Here is a 16,972-nt window from a genome sequence, read left to right as displayed (position 1 = left end):
AATCCTCCAGCTGCTTAAGTGTCTCCAGGGAAAAGGACGAGAAAGAGAGAGAGAGAGAGAGAGAGAGAGAGAAGCAGTGAAGGGCAAGCAGAGGCGAGAAAGCGAGGTGGGAGGCACACGCACGCAGAGCTCGGCTTGTTCCCATTCCTGCCAACCATCTGGGCTCAGAGGAACCAAGCCCTGAGGGCTTCAGCCAGAGAGTACTACCTGTTTTCTTATGGACAGGACCCTTGGGAACACCACTGTGAAGAACTAGCAATGAACAGTGACAAAGAGTGTGTGCAGTGTCGAAAGCTCAGGTTTTACAGTTAGACAGACATCGTTACAATTCTTGCTGTATCACTTTCTAGCTGGGTGACATTGGACAGGTCACTCAACGTCTCACAGGTTCAGTTTCTTCATCTGTCAAGTGGGATAATAACACAGGTTTGTTATCATTAAATGAGAAACTATGTACATCACTTAAGCTCTGGGCCTGGTACACAAGCAGCACACAGTCACCCAGCATTATAGATGGTGTCTAGCTGCAAGGAGCCCACTGTCTTTTAGGGGAGAAAGAATGCACACTATTAGAGCACAACGAGAATACAATTAAATTACAGGATTCAGGTAAGAACTTAGTGAAGGACGAGTCAGGACCCGCTCCAGAGAGCAGGTGGAGTCCAGCTGGAAGGAAACCAGGGAAGCAGAAGGGAGGTGGGGGTGGGGAGGGCTCAGGGCAGGGACAGCAGACAGACCACGCAGGTCCCGGGTAACCACTGCCGGGGAGTAAAGACACGTGCTGAGTGTAAGGGATGCTCACTGAGAGGGACTGAGGGACTGCAGACATGGGCAGCAAAGGTTAGAGGAGGGCAGAAAGGGAACAGTTCACAGAAAGCAAAAATGATCAGAAGCCTAAATGGGTGTGGAGGACCTGAGCCAGTTTGGTCAGACCTGGAACCACAGAATGTCAGGTGGTGTGTTTCACTGAGTCAGGACTGAGCACTCCCTAGGCCAGACACGAGCAGGTCCCGCCCCTCACACACCTACACTGAGATGTTGGAACTCCTAAGAGATGCAAAACGTAATCTCATAGTTACAGCCAGCCAGCACCGGACATCTGGACCAAAACTTGGCCCACCCACCAATCTGAGGGGTGGTGTGAGGAGTCAGGTTCTCCGTGAGAGCGGTCTCCCTCTCCGTAAAAGGAGGCTAGTCCCAGCACACCTGTGCCTCCCACCTTCTCAGGATGGCACTTGGACAATGCAGGAGGTCATGTGTCCCAAGCAGTGTATGACAGCCACCTGAATGCACTTTGTGGAGCTGTGTGCTGGCTCAGGTGAAGGCACAAACCCTCTCAGGGCTTCTGCCTCTTCTGCCTGAGGACTTCCCTGCAGATCACATGGGATAACACATGGTAAGAAGAAAGCCTAGTGCTTTCTTAGCCCAATATAACTAACTCTATATGAAATCAACTGCCAAGACATGCTTCTGCAGCATTTTAATTTTTAATGGCTTTTTATTACACAAATAATATGTGATCATTGTAGACAGATGAAAAGGTTTAATTCTAACAGTTACGAATTAAAATCTCTCAGTTCCCCACCATTCAGAAAATAGGCATTTGACATATATACTTCGTTAACTAAAATAGAAAATGTAAATACTGTTTTATAACCTGCTTTTCTTTTTTTTTTGGTATCATTAATCTACAATTACATGAGGAACATTATGTTTACTAGACTTCCCCCTTCACCAAGTCCCCCCCACCTACCCCATTAGTCACTGTCCATCAGCGTAGTAAGATGCTGTAGAATCACTACTTGTCTTCTCTGTGTTGCACAGCCCTCCACATGCCCCCACCCCACATTATACATGCTAATCATAAGGCCCCCTTTTTCTTCCCCCCCACTTCTCCCTCCCTTCCCACCCATCCTCCCCAGTCCCTTTCCCTTTGGTAACTGTTAGTCCATTCTTGGGTTCTGTGATTCTGCTGCTATTTTGTTCCTTCAGTTTTTCCTTTATTCTTATATTCCACATATGAGTGAAATCATTTGGTACTTGTCTTTCTCCACCTGGCTTATTTCACTGAGCATAATCCCCTCTAGCTCCATCCATGTTGTTGCAAATGGTAGGATTCGTTTTCTTCTTATGACTGAATAATATTCCATTGTGTATATGTACCACATCTTCTTTATCCATTCATCTACTGATGGACACTTAGGTTGCTTCCATTTCTTGGCTATTGTAAATAGTGCTGCGATAAATATAGGGGTGCATCTGTCTTTTTCAAACTGGGCTGCTGCATTCTTAGGGTATAACCTGCTTTTTTACTCACTAACACCTTTTCTGATCATTACATAGCTTTCTACAGTGTTGTTTTAAATTGCTGTGTATGTTTATTGTCAGGTCAGGTCATACACCGATTTGGGGGGAACCAATTAATCCCTTCCTCTTCTGTGATTAAGTTATTTTACTTTTTCTCCACTCTAAACAACAACTGCAATGAACATTCTTACAGCAAAAATCTCTTCTCACACCTTAATTATGCTTCCAATAAAATGCTAAAGGGTCTGGACCTAAATGTGGATTTTGATTTAAACAAACTTCAAAAAAAATTTGACAATTGGGAAATTTGAGTATTAACTGGATTTTTTTATGATAATAAGGAATTATTAGCTCTGATAATGCTATTTTATGGCTCTTCTCTTAAAAGAACATCCTTTAGAGATATCTGTTATAATATTAATGGATGAATGGCATGATAACTGTGATTTGTTTCAAAATACTCTGGGCGGTGGGAGTACAGATAAATAAGATCAGAGCAGGTAAATAACCGTTGAAGCTGGCTACTTTGAGATGCAGAGATGCATTCTCTCCTTTTTTGTGCATGCTTGGAAGTTTCCATATTTGATATTCTATCCAAGCTAAGATTACAGTAGTAACAAAAGCATTTATTAAGCACCAAGACACAGTGTCAGGCATGCGATTCTCACAACAGCCTTCATCAACTCCATTTTTAACCTAGACCATCAACCTCATTTTTAAAAGGCAGATGGTGGGAAATGAGACTCAGTCCATAAGAAGTAAAACTAGATTCAAATTTAGGTCTGAGTATAAGGCCGGGTTCTGTGTGGTAGAAGGACACAGAGCAAATATAGAGACTAGGGTAATGGACAATGAGGCTATAAGAGAAAAAGATCTATAGTCTTAACATTTATAAACTCAAAATGTTCACCTGTATTTCCTCAAGGTTGAACTAAGTGTGAAGATTTCATGAGTCAATGAATGCATATACATTGAGACAGTCCCTACCAGCCACCTTGTTTACTTACACGGAATGGCAATGACAGGAGTGGGCAGTAACTGTCTACAAGAACTATGTGAATTTCCCAATGCCTATTTATTTTACCTGTTTGAAATTACGCTTAGACCTCCAATGCCCCTCACCAGACACATATTTGAACTTACTTAAGAGCATTAAGTAACATTTCTGAGTATGCACTCAACTAAAGAATATCAGAAGTGAGTTTTTTTTTTTTTTTACTTATGTATTCAACAACTTTAAGACATGGAAAAATGCTGAATTATGTTTAGGGATTCTGCAACGCTATAGAAGAGACACTGATGAAATGTTGGAGGGGCAAAATAAATTTCAGGGGAAGAAGATGGAGAATGATAAAGAAAGAACCACCAGGGAAATGGGGAGTGGGGTGACTCATCTGATAGAGTCATGGAACCAGAAGAGCCACAGAGTTACACCTGAGGTGGAGTACCACTGCGCACAGAGCAGCAAGATCCAGGGGACGAGACTTAGACATGTGGACTTAGATGAAACTGCCACTGTGCCGAGAAGGCTTCCCTCCACCCACTCAGTGTTTGTCACACTTGCCTTATTGGGGACCTGCAGTACAGAAGAACTCATAGAGAAGACATGAGAATGCAGGGCACTGACGGCTTTCACACCATCGGTGTCAACATTAAATCACTGATGCAATCCACCTGGAAACAATGCACCCTTATTTCTCCAGTGCACATCCAGACTTGCTACTTCGTCTCACCACAAACTGGAATTCATTCAACAAAAATTTACCGGGTGCTCACTGCATATCAGGCACTGTTTCAGACAATGAGGATTCTGTAGCAGGAGGGAAAAAGTTCCCTGCTCTTATAGGCTCACTGTCATGCAGGGGAAAGCCAGACAAACCAGCCTTATAGACTATTAGGTGGTGATAAGTGCTATGAGAAAAATGAGTCAGTAAATACTGATAGGGATGTCAGGGGTGTGGGGTTTTTTTTAACAAGTTTAAATAGGGCCATCAGAGAAATTCTCCTTGAAAAGGTGACTTTGGGGACAAAAAAACATGACTGAAGGGAGGGAGGGAGGGAGGGAGCCATGCAGAATTGCGTGGGGGAAGAGCATTCTAGGTAGCAGCTGCAGAGGCCCTGAAGCAGAAGCAAGCCAGTTTGCTCCAGATACAGCCAGGCAACCAAGGTGGCTGGAGCAGAATGAGTGAGGGGAGCGTGCAGATGGAGCCGAGGACAGAGATGTGGAGGGACGGACAGATTATATAGGGCTAGGTAGGTCAGTCCAAAGCCTCTGGGTTTACTCTGAGATGGGAAGTCATTGGGAAGTTTAGAGCAGGAACACAACCTGATGTGAAATATATGAATTACACTAGGTTGAAACTAGACCGAGGGGTCCCAGGTGGAAGCAGGGAGGTTGGTATGAGGCTATTATAATCACAGCAAAAAATGATGGTGGCCTGAACCAGGGTGATGTCAGTGAAAAGCAGTGAGAAGTGGTAAGATTCCAGATGTATCTGGAAGAGCTGACCTATTAGCTGTATTGCAGGAGCAAAAGAGAAGAGTCAGGAGTAACTGCAGGATTTTCTACTTGAACTACTAGAGGGATAGAGTTACAATGTTCTGAGGTGGGGAACACTTTGAAGTAGTTTGAGGAGATCAAAAGTTTGGATGTGGATATAGGTTTGAGATGCTTAGCAGACAAGTGGAGGTGTGGGGTAGGCAGATACACACCTGGAGTTTAGAGGTCCAGACTGATATAAGCATTGAGAAGTCATCAGCATACAGCACATGATTTGAAGACAAAAAAACTGAATCATTGCCAAGGAAGTAAGTATAGAGAAAAAAGGGAAGCATTCTGAGGACTGAATCCTAGAGCTCTCCAATGTTTAGAGGCCAAGGAGATGAGGAGGTACTAGCAAATAAGTGGCCTGCAAAAGGATGCAAACAAATCAGGATTAATTACTCATAACGAACATGTAATAGCTTGAACTTGGATAGCGATTTCATGCCACACATTCCTTTTATTCTACTAATACATATTCAAAACAGTTCCTTATTCACTTAGTATTTCCATCAAGAATTCACAGGAACAGACTTTTGAGAGAATCTGTTCATACCTCTGCATTTAGACCCCAAAAACTTTATTTGTTCTTAAGGATTGGATTATTAGTTTCATTAAATTATCAGGTAAGAATGAGATTTTACTATGAAATATGTAAAAACAAAATGCAACAAAACATTATTAATAAATTAAGATTTGCTAGAATCACCGATGTCATTACCCTGGGTTCAGCTAGTGATGATTTACAAGTTTCTTCTGGGACTAGATAAAAGAAAGAACACTGCTCAGGAGAAAATGAAGGGGAAGGTGTTGGAGCAAATAAAGAAAGCAGCATGGTGCCAAAAGTACATTAGCCTAATTAGAGGGAAAGTCAGAGAACATTCTTAATGGGAAATTATAATTATTATTGTTAGGAAGTAAACTCCAAAATGTCAAAGGTAGAAGGCTTGGTTTAAGACTACTCTTGTCTTTTCAGGGTGAAGAAATGCTGTAGAAATCCAGTAAGCATTGCAAGAAGGAAACTGGTTAAATAAATTATGGTGCAAGACAACAATATGGAGTACTATTTAGCCATTAAAAATCATAATTTAGAGGAATATCTAATAACTCAGAAAAATGTTTATAGCATATTAAGAGAAACAGATTATAGAGCCATATGTAATATGTTTCAAGTTTTAAAAATCTGTAATGCATAAAAAACAATTTCAAGTATATACAACAGTTGGTGGAATAATAGTGAATGTTTTTCTTCCGGGTGCTTTTCAAAATTTTCTGTATCTTTGTAAAAAAACAAAATTCCAGACACTGCTAAAAGGCTAGTGGACCTCAAAGCCCAGACGATGAAATCAAAGCAATTTCATCTAGTGCTCCAATCGGAACCTAAGGTTCTGCGTCCAATCAGAACTAATTTCTTTAGTTAAATTTGGTTACTGTAAAACCAATATGGACAAAAAAAGTTGAAAAAAATCTGACTAGAAACCAACATGACATTGGTATAATATCAATATGTTATTAAATGTGCAAAAAATTAAAAATTCTAAGAAGCAGTACTCAAAAGGATGTGGCAAGGTATTATATACATTCCTATATATGTATATTCTTAGTGTTGATGCGTATTAGCACAACCTTTTCTGAAGCAATTTGGCAATATGAATGAACCATAATATGTGCATGTTCAAAATGATACAGCAACTGTGGAAAGAGTTTGGTAGTTTCTTATAATACTAAGCATACAACTACTGTTCAACCCAACAATTGCACTCATGGGCAGAGAAATGAAAACTTAGATTTATAGCACATAAAAATCTATATATGTATGTTCATACTGCTTAATTTGTAAGAATAAAAAACTGGGAACAACCCAGGTGTCCTTTAAAGGGTGAATGTTTGAATAAACCATGGATATTCAGTAATAAAAAGAAATGAACTAGTGAGACATGCAAAACAACTCCAGGGAATTAGGCTGAGTGAAAAAAGCAATCCCAAGGAGTCTTGTACTGTAAGATTCCATATTTGAATGGCTTCCACTTTTGAAATAACAAAAGCATAAAAATGAAGAACAGATTAGTGGTTGCCAGAGGGTGGGAGAGATGTATGGGTATGAAAGGGCAACTAGAGAGATCCTTGCTGTGATGGAAATGTCTTGTATTTTGACTGTATCACTCACTGTCAATATTTTGGTTGTGCTACTATAATTTTGTGGTATGTTAACTACTGAGGGAAACTGAGTAAAGGGTACTTGGGATCTCTGAGTTATTTCTTAAAACTGCATAGGTATCTACTATTACCTCAAAATCTAAAAACTAGTTAAAAAAGGATATCTTTTGGCCAGTTTTCACAAGTCTGGGATTTGTCCTAGGGAAACCATTAAATGCATCAGGTGTTCGTTACAGTGTTTTTTACAACAGGGAAAAGAAACTTAAATGTCCAAACAGGAAAAGTTTGGCAAATCGTGACATAGGCACCAGAGAATTACGCAGTTGTTTGACACAGCAACAAAGACGTGATTCGAAAAGGGAGGACTGACTCCTAAATTGTGGCAACAATATGAGGGCTCCGTGAAGGGGACTGGATTACAGGAGTTTTAATAGCATTCAATGTGGAATTCTAGCAGAAATGTTTTCCTTCCCTCAAACTTTCCGTAATGTTATTAGATGGTTTGCGGTGTGGCGTAAATAGGTAACAGTGAAGAATATTTTTTATGTTCAATTGCAAACGTTGGAGTCACAGTAACAGTTCTTTAAATTTGTCCCTCCCAGTAGAGCAAAATTCGTTTCTCAGGTTCCGCTTGGCCCACGGGCGCGTACACGGCCGGCAGGAACCCAGGGAGGTGGCCGTTAGGGACGCGGTTCGTCCCAGCAGCTGCTCCAGCGCGGCGCCCACAGCCCCACCGCAGGACCGCAGCGGAAGTCCAGGGAAAGGACCCCCGAGCGTGGGCAAGACCGCGGCTCGGAGGTGCAGTGACCACTCCAAGGTCACCGTGCAGCCCGCGGCCACGGCTCGGCTCCGCCCGGCCGGGGTTCTCAGACTCTGAGTCCGGGTCTCGTCCTCTGTCCCGCGCCCCTGGCCCCTGGCCCCGTCCTGAGCGTGACCCCGCTGCTCGCAAAGGCTCCGCCGCGTCCAATGCCTTCACTGCGCCGTGACGGCTGCCAGGGCCCTCAGACCCCGAGTTGGTCGCCCCCGCCCCGCTCAGGGCCAAACCCTAGACGTGCACCGCGGCGTAACCTGGACCAGACCCCTCTTCCTTTTTCGCCCTCTCAACCCAGCTTTTCCCGACTCCGGGAAGAACCGGGAAGAGAAGGCGGAGGGGAGCGAAGCGCCGCCGGATAAATACTGTGGCCCGGCCCCGCCCATCGACCTCACTTCCGCCCCGCGGCAAGATGGCGGCGCCCGGGCCTTGCCACGCAGACTTCCGCCCGGCGACGAGGCCGAGGGCCGGCTGCGGGCTGCCTCGGAGGTGAAGCAGGGACGCGAGTGCTGTGGAGCCGCGGCCCGGGTGCGCTGGGGTGCGCTCCACCTCGTGCCTGGCCGGCGGCCTGGGGACAGGACGAACCCAGGCTCTCAGCCGGGTGGGCCGGGGACGCTCGCCACGTGGGAGGGGGAGGAGCTGACACGCGGCGCAGGGCCGTGCTGACTGGGGGTGGGAGGCCACGTGGGTGGGGTTCCGCCCTGGGGCCGCGAGGCTACCCCCCTTGAGTGACTTCGTTGCCCCATTCCTCTCTCTCCCTTTCTGTCTGTCTGTCTGTCTGTCTCTCTCTCTCCCCGCCAGGCAACATGTCGGAAGGAAATGCTGCGGGCGAGCCCGGCGCCCCGGGAGCGTCTCGACCTCTCCTCTCTGGGGCCCGGGGACTCATCGGCCGGAGGCAGGCGCCTCCCCTTTCCCCGGGCCGCCTTCCTTCCATCCGCTCCAGGGACCTCACCCTCGGGGGAGTCAAGAAGGTACCTGACGGCACCTTTCTAAACAAACCCTCTACCTTGAGTTCCAGATCTCTCGGGTAATGTTCACAGAGGGCCTACCGAGTTCCAGGCATGGTGTTTGGCGTCGCGAATCTCGTCCCCAGACTCCTGCCCGCGAATTCTGGGGAGCCTGTTGTACTTTCAAGTCTGGATACGGGGTACGAGGTGTTGACATGGTCCTTAGGCTGAAAGGCAGAGAATCCTAATTAGTGTAAGAGTAACCTGAGCAGTGTTTATTTCCTTTTTCTGGGTGTTTTGGACTCCTTTTAAAGAAACCTGCTAAGCCACACAGGTATAAACTTTGCCTGCAGTTTTAGAGAGTTCTGAATTCGCCATGGATCCCACTGTGCAGATTTCTGATCTAGAGTATAACGAATCCTACGCATGGGGTGAGAGGCTCTGTCCTCTCCTATTATGTTTATGACTGTAGATGTAAAAGGTAGCCCTGAACTGAGGTTTGGGGTTAGTGATGACAGATGAATAAAGCAGCCAGTTTTCAAAGACTTAAATGTACCTTGGGAAATTCTGAGGGCAGTCTTAACTGATCAACTGAGTGCTGGCAGATCTGTCTTTCCCACTTGAGCTTTGCTGCCAGACCTCTTTCCCTATGATACTGACTGATCTCTATAGCAGTTTAAAGAGAAGTGAGATTAGGTAAGTTCCTTTGCTTCTAGAAGTCCCACGTGACCTCCTTTCAGATGGCAGAAGCTGAGCCTGCTAGTCTAAGTGGTGTTTTGGTTGCTCCTTTCTTGTGTATGCAACTCTACTGCCAGCACATGATGTTCCCCCTTTTTAAGCACGTCTCTCTCTCTAAATCTTTGACAACAGTGTAGTATGTGCAGAAGAGAGCCATCGTGGTCTTGGTCCATGGAAGATGTCCTTTGGGAATTTTTTATTCTCTACTTTGGGATCAGAATTTACCAAATAAGTGACTCCTGTTTACTTTCAGAAAACCTTCACTCCAAATATCATCAGTCGGAAGATCAAGGAAGAGTAAGTAGCTAGGCCTGCTGAATACTTGTCCCTTATTTGCTTGCTCTGAATTCACGTCTTTTGGGAAATACTTAGATATGTGGCTCAGTAATTTGAATTTGTGTATTTGGTTATTTTCACTAATGATTTTTCAAGCCTGGCTCCCAGGTGATTCTAATGCACAAGATTTTTAGAAATACTGATGCTTGGGAGTCCCTCCCTTGAAATTTTGATTAAACATGTTTGTGATGAAACAGTGATTATCTTGTACAGCTAGAGTTGAGAGCCACTAGTTTAGACAAAGATGTAACAAGTTTTCCCTTAAGTTCTTTTGCATCACTGTTTTCCTATCAGTCAAAAAAAAAAAAAATTGACATATGGGGGGAGTCTCTATAATTCAGCTTTTGAGTTACAGTCTGAATATACACTGTCAAACAAGAAGGTGAAGTTAAACAAACTGAAAAGACTGCCCCATCAAGGAAGTGGAAGGGTGCTAGACTTCGGGTTGGGCCTGCCTCTCATGATGGAGTCTGGCTCCACCTGGGTGGCGTAGAGTGGTGGAGAGTAAGGCCAGTTCTCTGAGGCATAGTCTGTTCTCTTCTCCAGGCCCAGAGAAGAAGTAACCATCAAGAAGGAGAAACGGGAAAGAGATCGAGACCGACAGCGAGAGGGCCATGGACGGGGCCGCGGTCGCCCAGAAGTGATCCAGTCCCACTCTATCTTTGAGCAGGGCCCAGCTGAAATGATGAAGAAAAAGGGTACAAAGCTGTTCTGGGAAGATGAAATCTGGGGGTTTCCATTCAGACTGCCCAACAGAAGGGCAAGAGCTCCCTGCTCCCAGTTTGTTTTTCTTGCCATCAGCCTATTCCTTACTCCGGGTGCACTGGTGATTTCCCACAGGGAGCTGGGATAAGACGGTGGATGTGTCAGACGTGGGGCCCTCTCACATCATAAATATCAAAAAAGAGAAGAGGGAGACGGATGAGGAAACTAAACAGATCCTGCGCATGCTGGAGAAGGATGATGTAGGTGGTGAAGGTGGGTTTGGGGGGGCCTTCCAGGGAGCCAGGGATGGGAAGAGTTGCTCCTTGATGCCCAGAAGCCTGGAGAGCAGCAGGAATCATCAGTTAGGACCAGGGTATGCGGACTCCTGGCCAGGCCGTGTGACCACCCCAGGCTCTTCTTTGGCAGTTCATCGATGACCCTGGGCTGAGGAATGACACTCGAAACATGCCTGTGCAGCTGCCGCTGGCTCACTCAGGGTGGCTTTTTAAGGAAGAGAATGAAGACTCAGATGTTAAACCTTACCTGACTGGCCCTAAGGAGGAGGACATGGAGGTGGATATGCCCATGGTGAAAGGTACTTTGTGCCAGATAACAGCTCCTTTTCTGTTGCTGCCCCACGGGACTCCCCACTAGGAATGAGCCTCCCAGACTACTGCTAATAAGCAGGTCCTCTCCCACTCCACTGTAAAATACACGGCCTGAACAAAGATGCTGAATTCTCGCTCTCTCGGGGTTCGTGCCGATACGGATTGACGGATCTCACCTGAGGTATCCCTTTTTAGATAAGTCACACAACTCACAACTGGACCCCTCTTTATAACCAGTGTTTCCCTCCAGTTTCCTGGAAGAGTGACAGGCAGACAGGGTGGGATGAAGGGGTGGGTACAGTGAGGTTGCACAGAGGGTGGCCACATGATGATAGCCCCTCTTCACATTAACCATGGCAGTGAAGGAGGAGCCACGAGATGAGGAAGAGGAGGCCAAGATGAAGGCTCCCCCCAGTGCAGCCAGAAAGACCCCTGGCCTCCCGAAGGACAGGTCCGTGGCAGAGCTGCTCAGGGAGCTGAGCCTCACACAGGAGGAAGAGCTGCTGTTCCTCCAGCTGCCAGACACACTCCCTGGCCAGCCGCCTACTCAGGACGTCAAGCCTATCAAGACGGAGGTGCAGAGCGAGGACGGACAGGTGGTGGTTGTGAAGCAGGAGAAAGACCGGGTATGCTCAGGAACGAGTTCTGTGGAAATGTGCGGGACCAGGAAGGGAGGCAGACCTGGGGCAGTGAGGAGCAGAAGTGTGCGGCCCACACTGAAACTCAGAAGCAGTACACATTTGTTCTTTCTACCCGTGAGGGCTTGGGGCTTTGTACTTCAACCCCCATGGTACGTTTGTTTACTTTTCACAGTGGTACTTCAAACATACCCAAATGAGAGAATGTAAACTCTTAACGCACTCTTGCCCAGCTTCAACAGTTGTCAGTGTTTTATTTGCTCATTTGTTTGCTGTGGGCTTTTTTTTTTTTTCTGTTTTTGAACAAGTGTCAGGCAGCCCTAGGAAAGGGCCCTCTTGGGGAGCACCTTCTCTCAGTTGGTGCTGATGCCTTCCTTTCGGAAAAGGTTTGTTCATGAAGGATGGAGGAGACGGCTCTTTACCCATTTCCACCCTGTTCTTTTTCACAGGAAGCCAAGCTGGCAGAGAATGCCTGTACCCTGGCGGCCCTGACAGAAGGTCAGGTGGGCAAGCTGCTCATCCGCAGGTCGGGAAAGGTGCAGCTGCTCCTGGGCAAAGTGACTCTGGACGTCACCATGGGCACCACTTGCTCCTTCCTGCAGGTGAGAGCCCATGGTGTCAGGGCAGAGGCCGCGAGAGGTTGAGGAATGTTGAGTCCCAGCTAAATAAGGGAGGTGGGTTCCTGGGATTGTCACATTAAAATCACAGGACTGAGTGACAGGCGCTGTGGTTCTCATTACCATCTCTGTCAATTGGCAGGAGCTGGTGTCCGTGGGACTGGGAGACAGCAGGACGGGTGAGATGACAGTCCTCGGACACATAAAACACAAGCTTGTGTGTTCCCCCGATTTTGAATCACTCTTGGATCACAAACACCGGTAAAATGAGCAGATGGAGGATGACTGGGGACTGTGCCCACGGCTGCTGCCTACTCCAGACTTTTTGTTCTCAAATCTGTGCGACCCAGAAGGGCCCCACCCACTCCAGCCTTTGGCGGCACTGTCCCAATTTTCCCCACAGGGCACACGTGGCTGCCTCCCATGGCAGCTGTGTGGCATGGTGACCTGCTCACAGCATGGATACTGCACATCCTCGCTGCTCGGGGACTTGTCCCTTCTATTTATTTTTATATTTATGTCTTAACTCCTCAACTGACTGCATCCTCCCCAGGTAGGAGGGGAGGTTTCTGCAGAAAATATAGGCTCCTCCTCTTGCTGGCCATCTTGCTTCTCAGGGTAGCAAGTGTAAGCTGCTGCTGCTTTTTGCACCCGCTTTCCTCCTCAGAGGCAGCGTTGGGGAACGAGCAGGGAATTTGTGAGTCTGAGACTCGGGACTCAGTCCCAGCCCTGTCTGTTATTAGCTGGGTGGCCTTGGACAAACTACCTAACCTTTCTGAGCCTCATACTCCTCATCTGACAAAAAATGAGGATAATACCTACCTCATGGGGTTGGTGTGAGGATTGAATGGAATGTTGTTGATGAACACTCCTTGCACAAGCCAGACACACAACAGGCGCTCAATAAATGTTAGTTTCATTCCCTTTGCTTGAGTCTATTTTCAAAGAAAATAGAGGTTCCCAGACTCTCCGAAGGAGTGAGTTGAGTGGAGCTGCTTTGTCCCTGCGATCTTAAATCCCACGTCCAGGCCCCATGCTCTGCAGGTGTGGTTCAGGCCCCACTGGGCCCGTCTTCTCCTGAGCACTCCTAGATAGGCGCCTCCTGTCCATTGCTGTGAGGCACCAGCTCTCGGTTCGTCAGCAGTGAAGAAGCCTGACTCCTCCCGGCCCCTGCAGATGCCTTTGGGCACTGTAGCGGTCCCAGGGCTCCCTCCCCCACCTCACCCTGCAGTGAGTAGCAGTGCTCTTCTAGCTTTTGTTTAAATATTTCTCAGAAGTAACCTCTGACTGCTTATGGAGAATTATCACACTAAGTCAAATACTTAGTTCTGGTATTTGTGATCTGAGTTCCTGGCTCTGTGATCTTGCTTCTCCCACCAGGTCATCACACACTTGATCCTTTCAATGAGTCATCTCTGGAGGAGCAGCTTCTCTTTGCTTGACCCTTGCTCACAGGGCTAGGCTTTTCCCTGGTTCAGGGGGAGCAGCTTGAAGGTCAGGGGAAGTCTGCCACCATGTGTTTCGGATACCAATGTCCTAGCTCCCTGTTAAAAGCTCAGCACCACCTACAGAACAGATAGGAACCACACAGGCTCCATAGGAACACCTCCTGGCTTAGGTGGCCCTGGAGGTTTTGGATAGGGATACCTTCCTTTAATTTCACTTCTTTCTGTCCTTCAAGTCAGTTTTTCATTTGTCACAGCTGGGGCTTCTGCCCTGCGCCCTCAAGCTGCCCTGCCAGCAGCTCTGGGGGAATGCATATTGAGTTGGCACACCGCCACCTTTAGCCTAGAGCCCGTGTGTGAACATTGCCCTGGTCTCTCTCACTGTAGAGACTGGAACAGAGTGGATGCCTTGGAGATGTGGATCTGTTGGGTCTGGGGCCAGGCTTTGACTGTCCAGCTGCTGTTTGTTCTCTGGACCTCCACACCTTCGGTTTTCCAGTGTTAGTTCTTTGACTTTTTCAAGAAATCTTGAGAAAGCATGTACCGCTTTCAGATTCAGCATTTCATTACTTCAGGTATTTTGGGGATTGAATGTATGACCCCATGTCACAGTCCCCATGACCTGTGTGTCTTTGTACCCCTGGAAAACAAATCGGATGTCATCAGTAACAATGTGGGACAAAAATAAGGCAAGTTAGCTTCCTTGGCTGAGCCTCTGAAGCATACTTTCTTCCAACAAATGAATGCAAATAACAGGAGTAAAAAGCCCAAAGCCAAATTTATATGTGAGGGTAAATGTATCACTACCTGCATCTGTGTGTGTGCATCTGGTTAAGATACCGATTGAGAACTATAGGCTTGCTCATTTTTTGCTACATGTTTAAGTGACGTGTGGGTCAGGATTGGGTTTGAATCCAACTCCACCAGTAAGTTTGGGGAAGATTACTTGTCTTTTAATTTTCTATAAAAATAAGGTGGTAGTAGCTTTTTAATAGGGTTGCTTTTAAAGCAAAGTGGACATAAAGTATTTATTTAGTACCAGACAGAAAAGTGCTTCTATCAGGGTGTGATCAGTACAAGTAACAGGAAACTAGTCTGATAGTGACATAAGTAATGATGTGTCATTATCTTATGTAACAAGAAGTCAGAGTTGGGTGACAGTCAAACTGTCATCGTGATTTTCTAGGATCCATTTTCGTCCATCCTCAGTGTTGTACAAAGTGGCTGCTACACCTCAGCATCATTTCTTCAAAGGACCATCCAAAGCCAAAGTGGGAAGCAGAGTAGACATCGGCCAAGGAGCTTTCCCCTCACTCTGCTCTTAATGGAAGAATATCCTTCAGAGGCAGAGGAGACTTGCCCTGTGTCTCTTTGATAGAGCTGAGCCACTTGGACCAGGCCCGGGCAAAGAGGGATGGGTGGACCAGTTTGTCGCCTGGCCCTGGGCATCCTGTTGCCTGCGACGGATTTGTTACAAGGCAAGAAGCAGGAATGACAGTCCATAACAGTTGCCACCCTGTTCCAAAAATACTGTCTATTGTACTAAAATCATAATACCCAGGTAGTTTTTAAAATGCTCAGTTACCTTTTATTCTAATAAGCCAGTTTCCACATTTTGCTGCACATTCAAACTCCAAAATTGTGTATAGTCTATATAATAACATAAATATGCTGTTTTATCATGTGCTTTATCTTACTAATGTATGTTCTTTTATGTTGATAAGCATCGTACTTCATATTCTTCTGAGCTAGTTAAAAGAATTAAAAGACAGCGTCCCCTAAACCTCCAGACCTACCCAAATGCTGCAAATGAATTGATCACTCGGCACTTGGCCTTTTGAAGGAAAAGAGACTTATTTCTTCCATATAGTGCACAATGGAAAAAAGTGGCATCCATGGCCTATTTATCTCACACCCCCATCCCCAGCCTAGTGCAGGATGCTTCCACAGATGCAGCATTTTCCCTCCTGAGGTGGCTATAGCCAGTGGCAGACGTTATGTTAACAGCTCCTCTTGGACTGCAGTTCAGCTGCCAAAGTTGTGGTGGACGGTGGAGGCTGGAGTGAGGCTGGGTCTTGGGGATCATATCTGGAGAAATGGAGATAGAACGCAGCTCTCGTAAGCCCTCTGTAGCCAGCCTCGGGCGGCCCTTCTGAAGCATTTCTTCTCCCCTCCATTGGAGCCGTCACTGGCCCAACTCCCCAAAACCGGAATAGGGTTTGGACTTTCTTCTATTTGGCTCATTTACATTTAAGAGACAGAAAAAATGCAGTCTTGGTCATCACTGGCCCAAGAACTTGATCTTGTGTGCTTTTCAGGGTTCAGGGAGAAAATAGAAATGATTCTAGGTACTCTAAGCAGAAAAGTTTAGTGGACTCATTGGAAAGCTGGAGGCCTGAGCCACAGAGAACTCCAGAGAACTGATCCCTCAGGGGAGCTGCACCCTCTACCGTCATCAGGAAGGTGGAGAAGCCACATAGAGCTGTTGAGTTCCAGACACACAGCGTAGCTACAATCATGGATCAGAAATGCCATAGTCTCAGCTGCCTCTGGAGAACCTCAGAGCCGAAGACTGGACCCTGGAACACCTGAGGAAAGTCCCCACACGGACAGTGCCAACTGTGTGCCAGGCATAGTTCTAGTTTAGGGTGCATCAGTGACAGAACATAAAGGTCTCTGTCCTAGTGGAACTTCCATTCTGATGAAGGAGACAGTACACCCAAGTAAGAAAATTATGGTATTTAGAAGGTGACAAGTGCATGGGAATTTGAAGGGGCCAGGGGAGTCTGTAGGTGACACTCAGGCATGTTGCAGGAGACAGGGTGGGCCAGCAGGATTCTAGGGAGGTGTGGACAGCCAGAACCAGGTTCAGGAGACGGGTGGAGTGGAAGCAATGAGGGAGGGCCTCAGAAGGGTGGGGTTGTCATATAGGGCCTTAGGTCATTATAAGGGCTTTGGCTTTATTCTATGGGAAGTGTTCGCTGTCAGAAATGTTCTCAGGTATGGACAGACACGTTAGTGGCAGTTTGAGGCAAGGGTAGAAGTTGAGGCACCAATTTGGAGGCTGCCTCAGGAATCCAGGCAACAGGTGGTAGTGGCATGGATCAGGGTGGCGGTGGTG

General features: G+C 46.6%; 1 protein-coding gene across 1 annotated transcript; it reads left to right on the top strand.

The window, feature by feature from the left end:
• Positions 1-8,152: 8,152 nt before the first annotated feature.
• POLR3D (RNA polymerase III subunit D) lies at positions 8,153-12,736 on the top strand. Its single transcript, XM_057489149.1, has 9 exons — positions 8,153-8,306; positions 8,619-8,788; positions 9,756-9,799; positions 10,385-10,536; positions 10,679-10,803; positions 10,970-11,138; positions 11,512-11,777; positions 12,239-12,391; positions 12,549-12,736. The coding sequence occupies exons 2-9, from the start codon at positions 8,624-8,626 to the stop codon at positions 12,669-12,671; spliced, it is 1,197 nt and encodes a 398-aa protein (XP_057345132.1). The 5' UTR covers positions 8,153-8,306; positions 8,619-8,623; the 3' UTR covers positions 12,672-12,736.
• The last annotated feature ends 4,236 nt before the right edge of the window (positions 12,737-16,972 follow it).

The sequence above is a fragment of the Manis pentadactyla genome, chromosome 1 (assembly GCF_030020395.1).
Source record: "Manis pentadactyla isolate mManPen7 chromosome 1, mManPen7.hap1, whole genome shotgun sequence".
NCBI classification, from domain to species: domain Eukaryota; kingdom Metazoa; phylum Chordata; class Mammalia; order Pholidota; family Manidae; genus Manis; species Manis pentadactyla.
The sequence above is the reverse complement of the archived record's forward strand: the minus strand, read 5'-3'. Positions and strand labels throughout refer to the sequence as shown.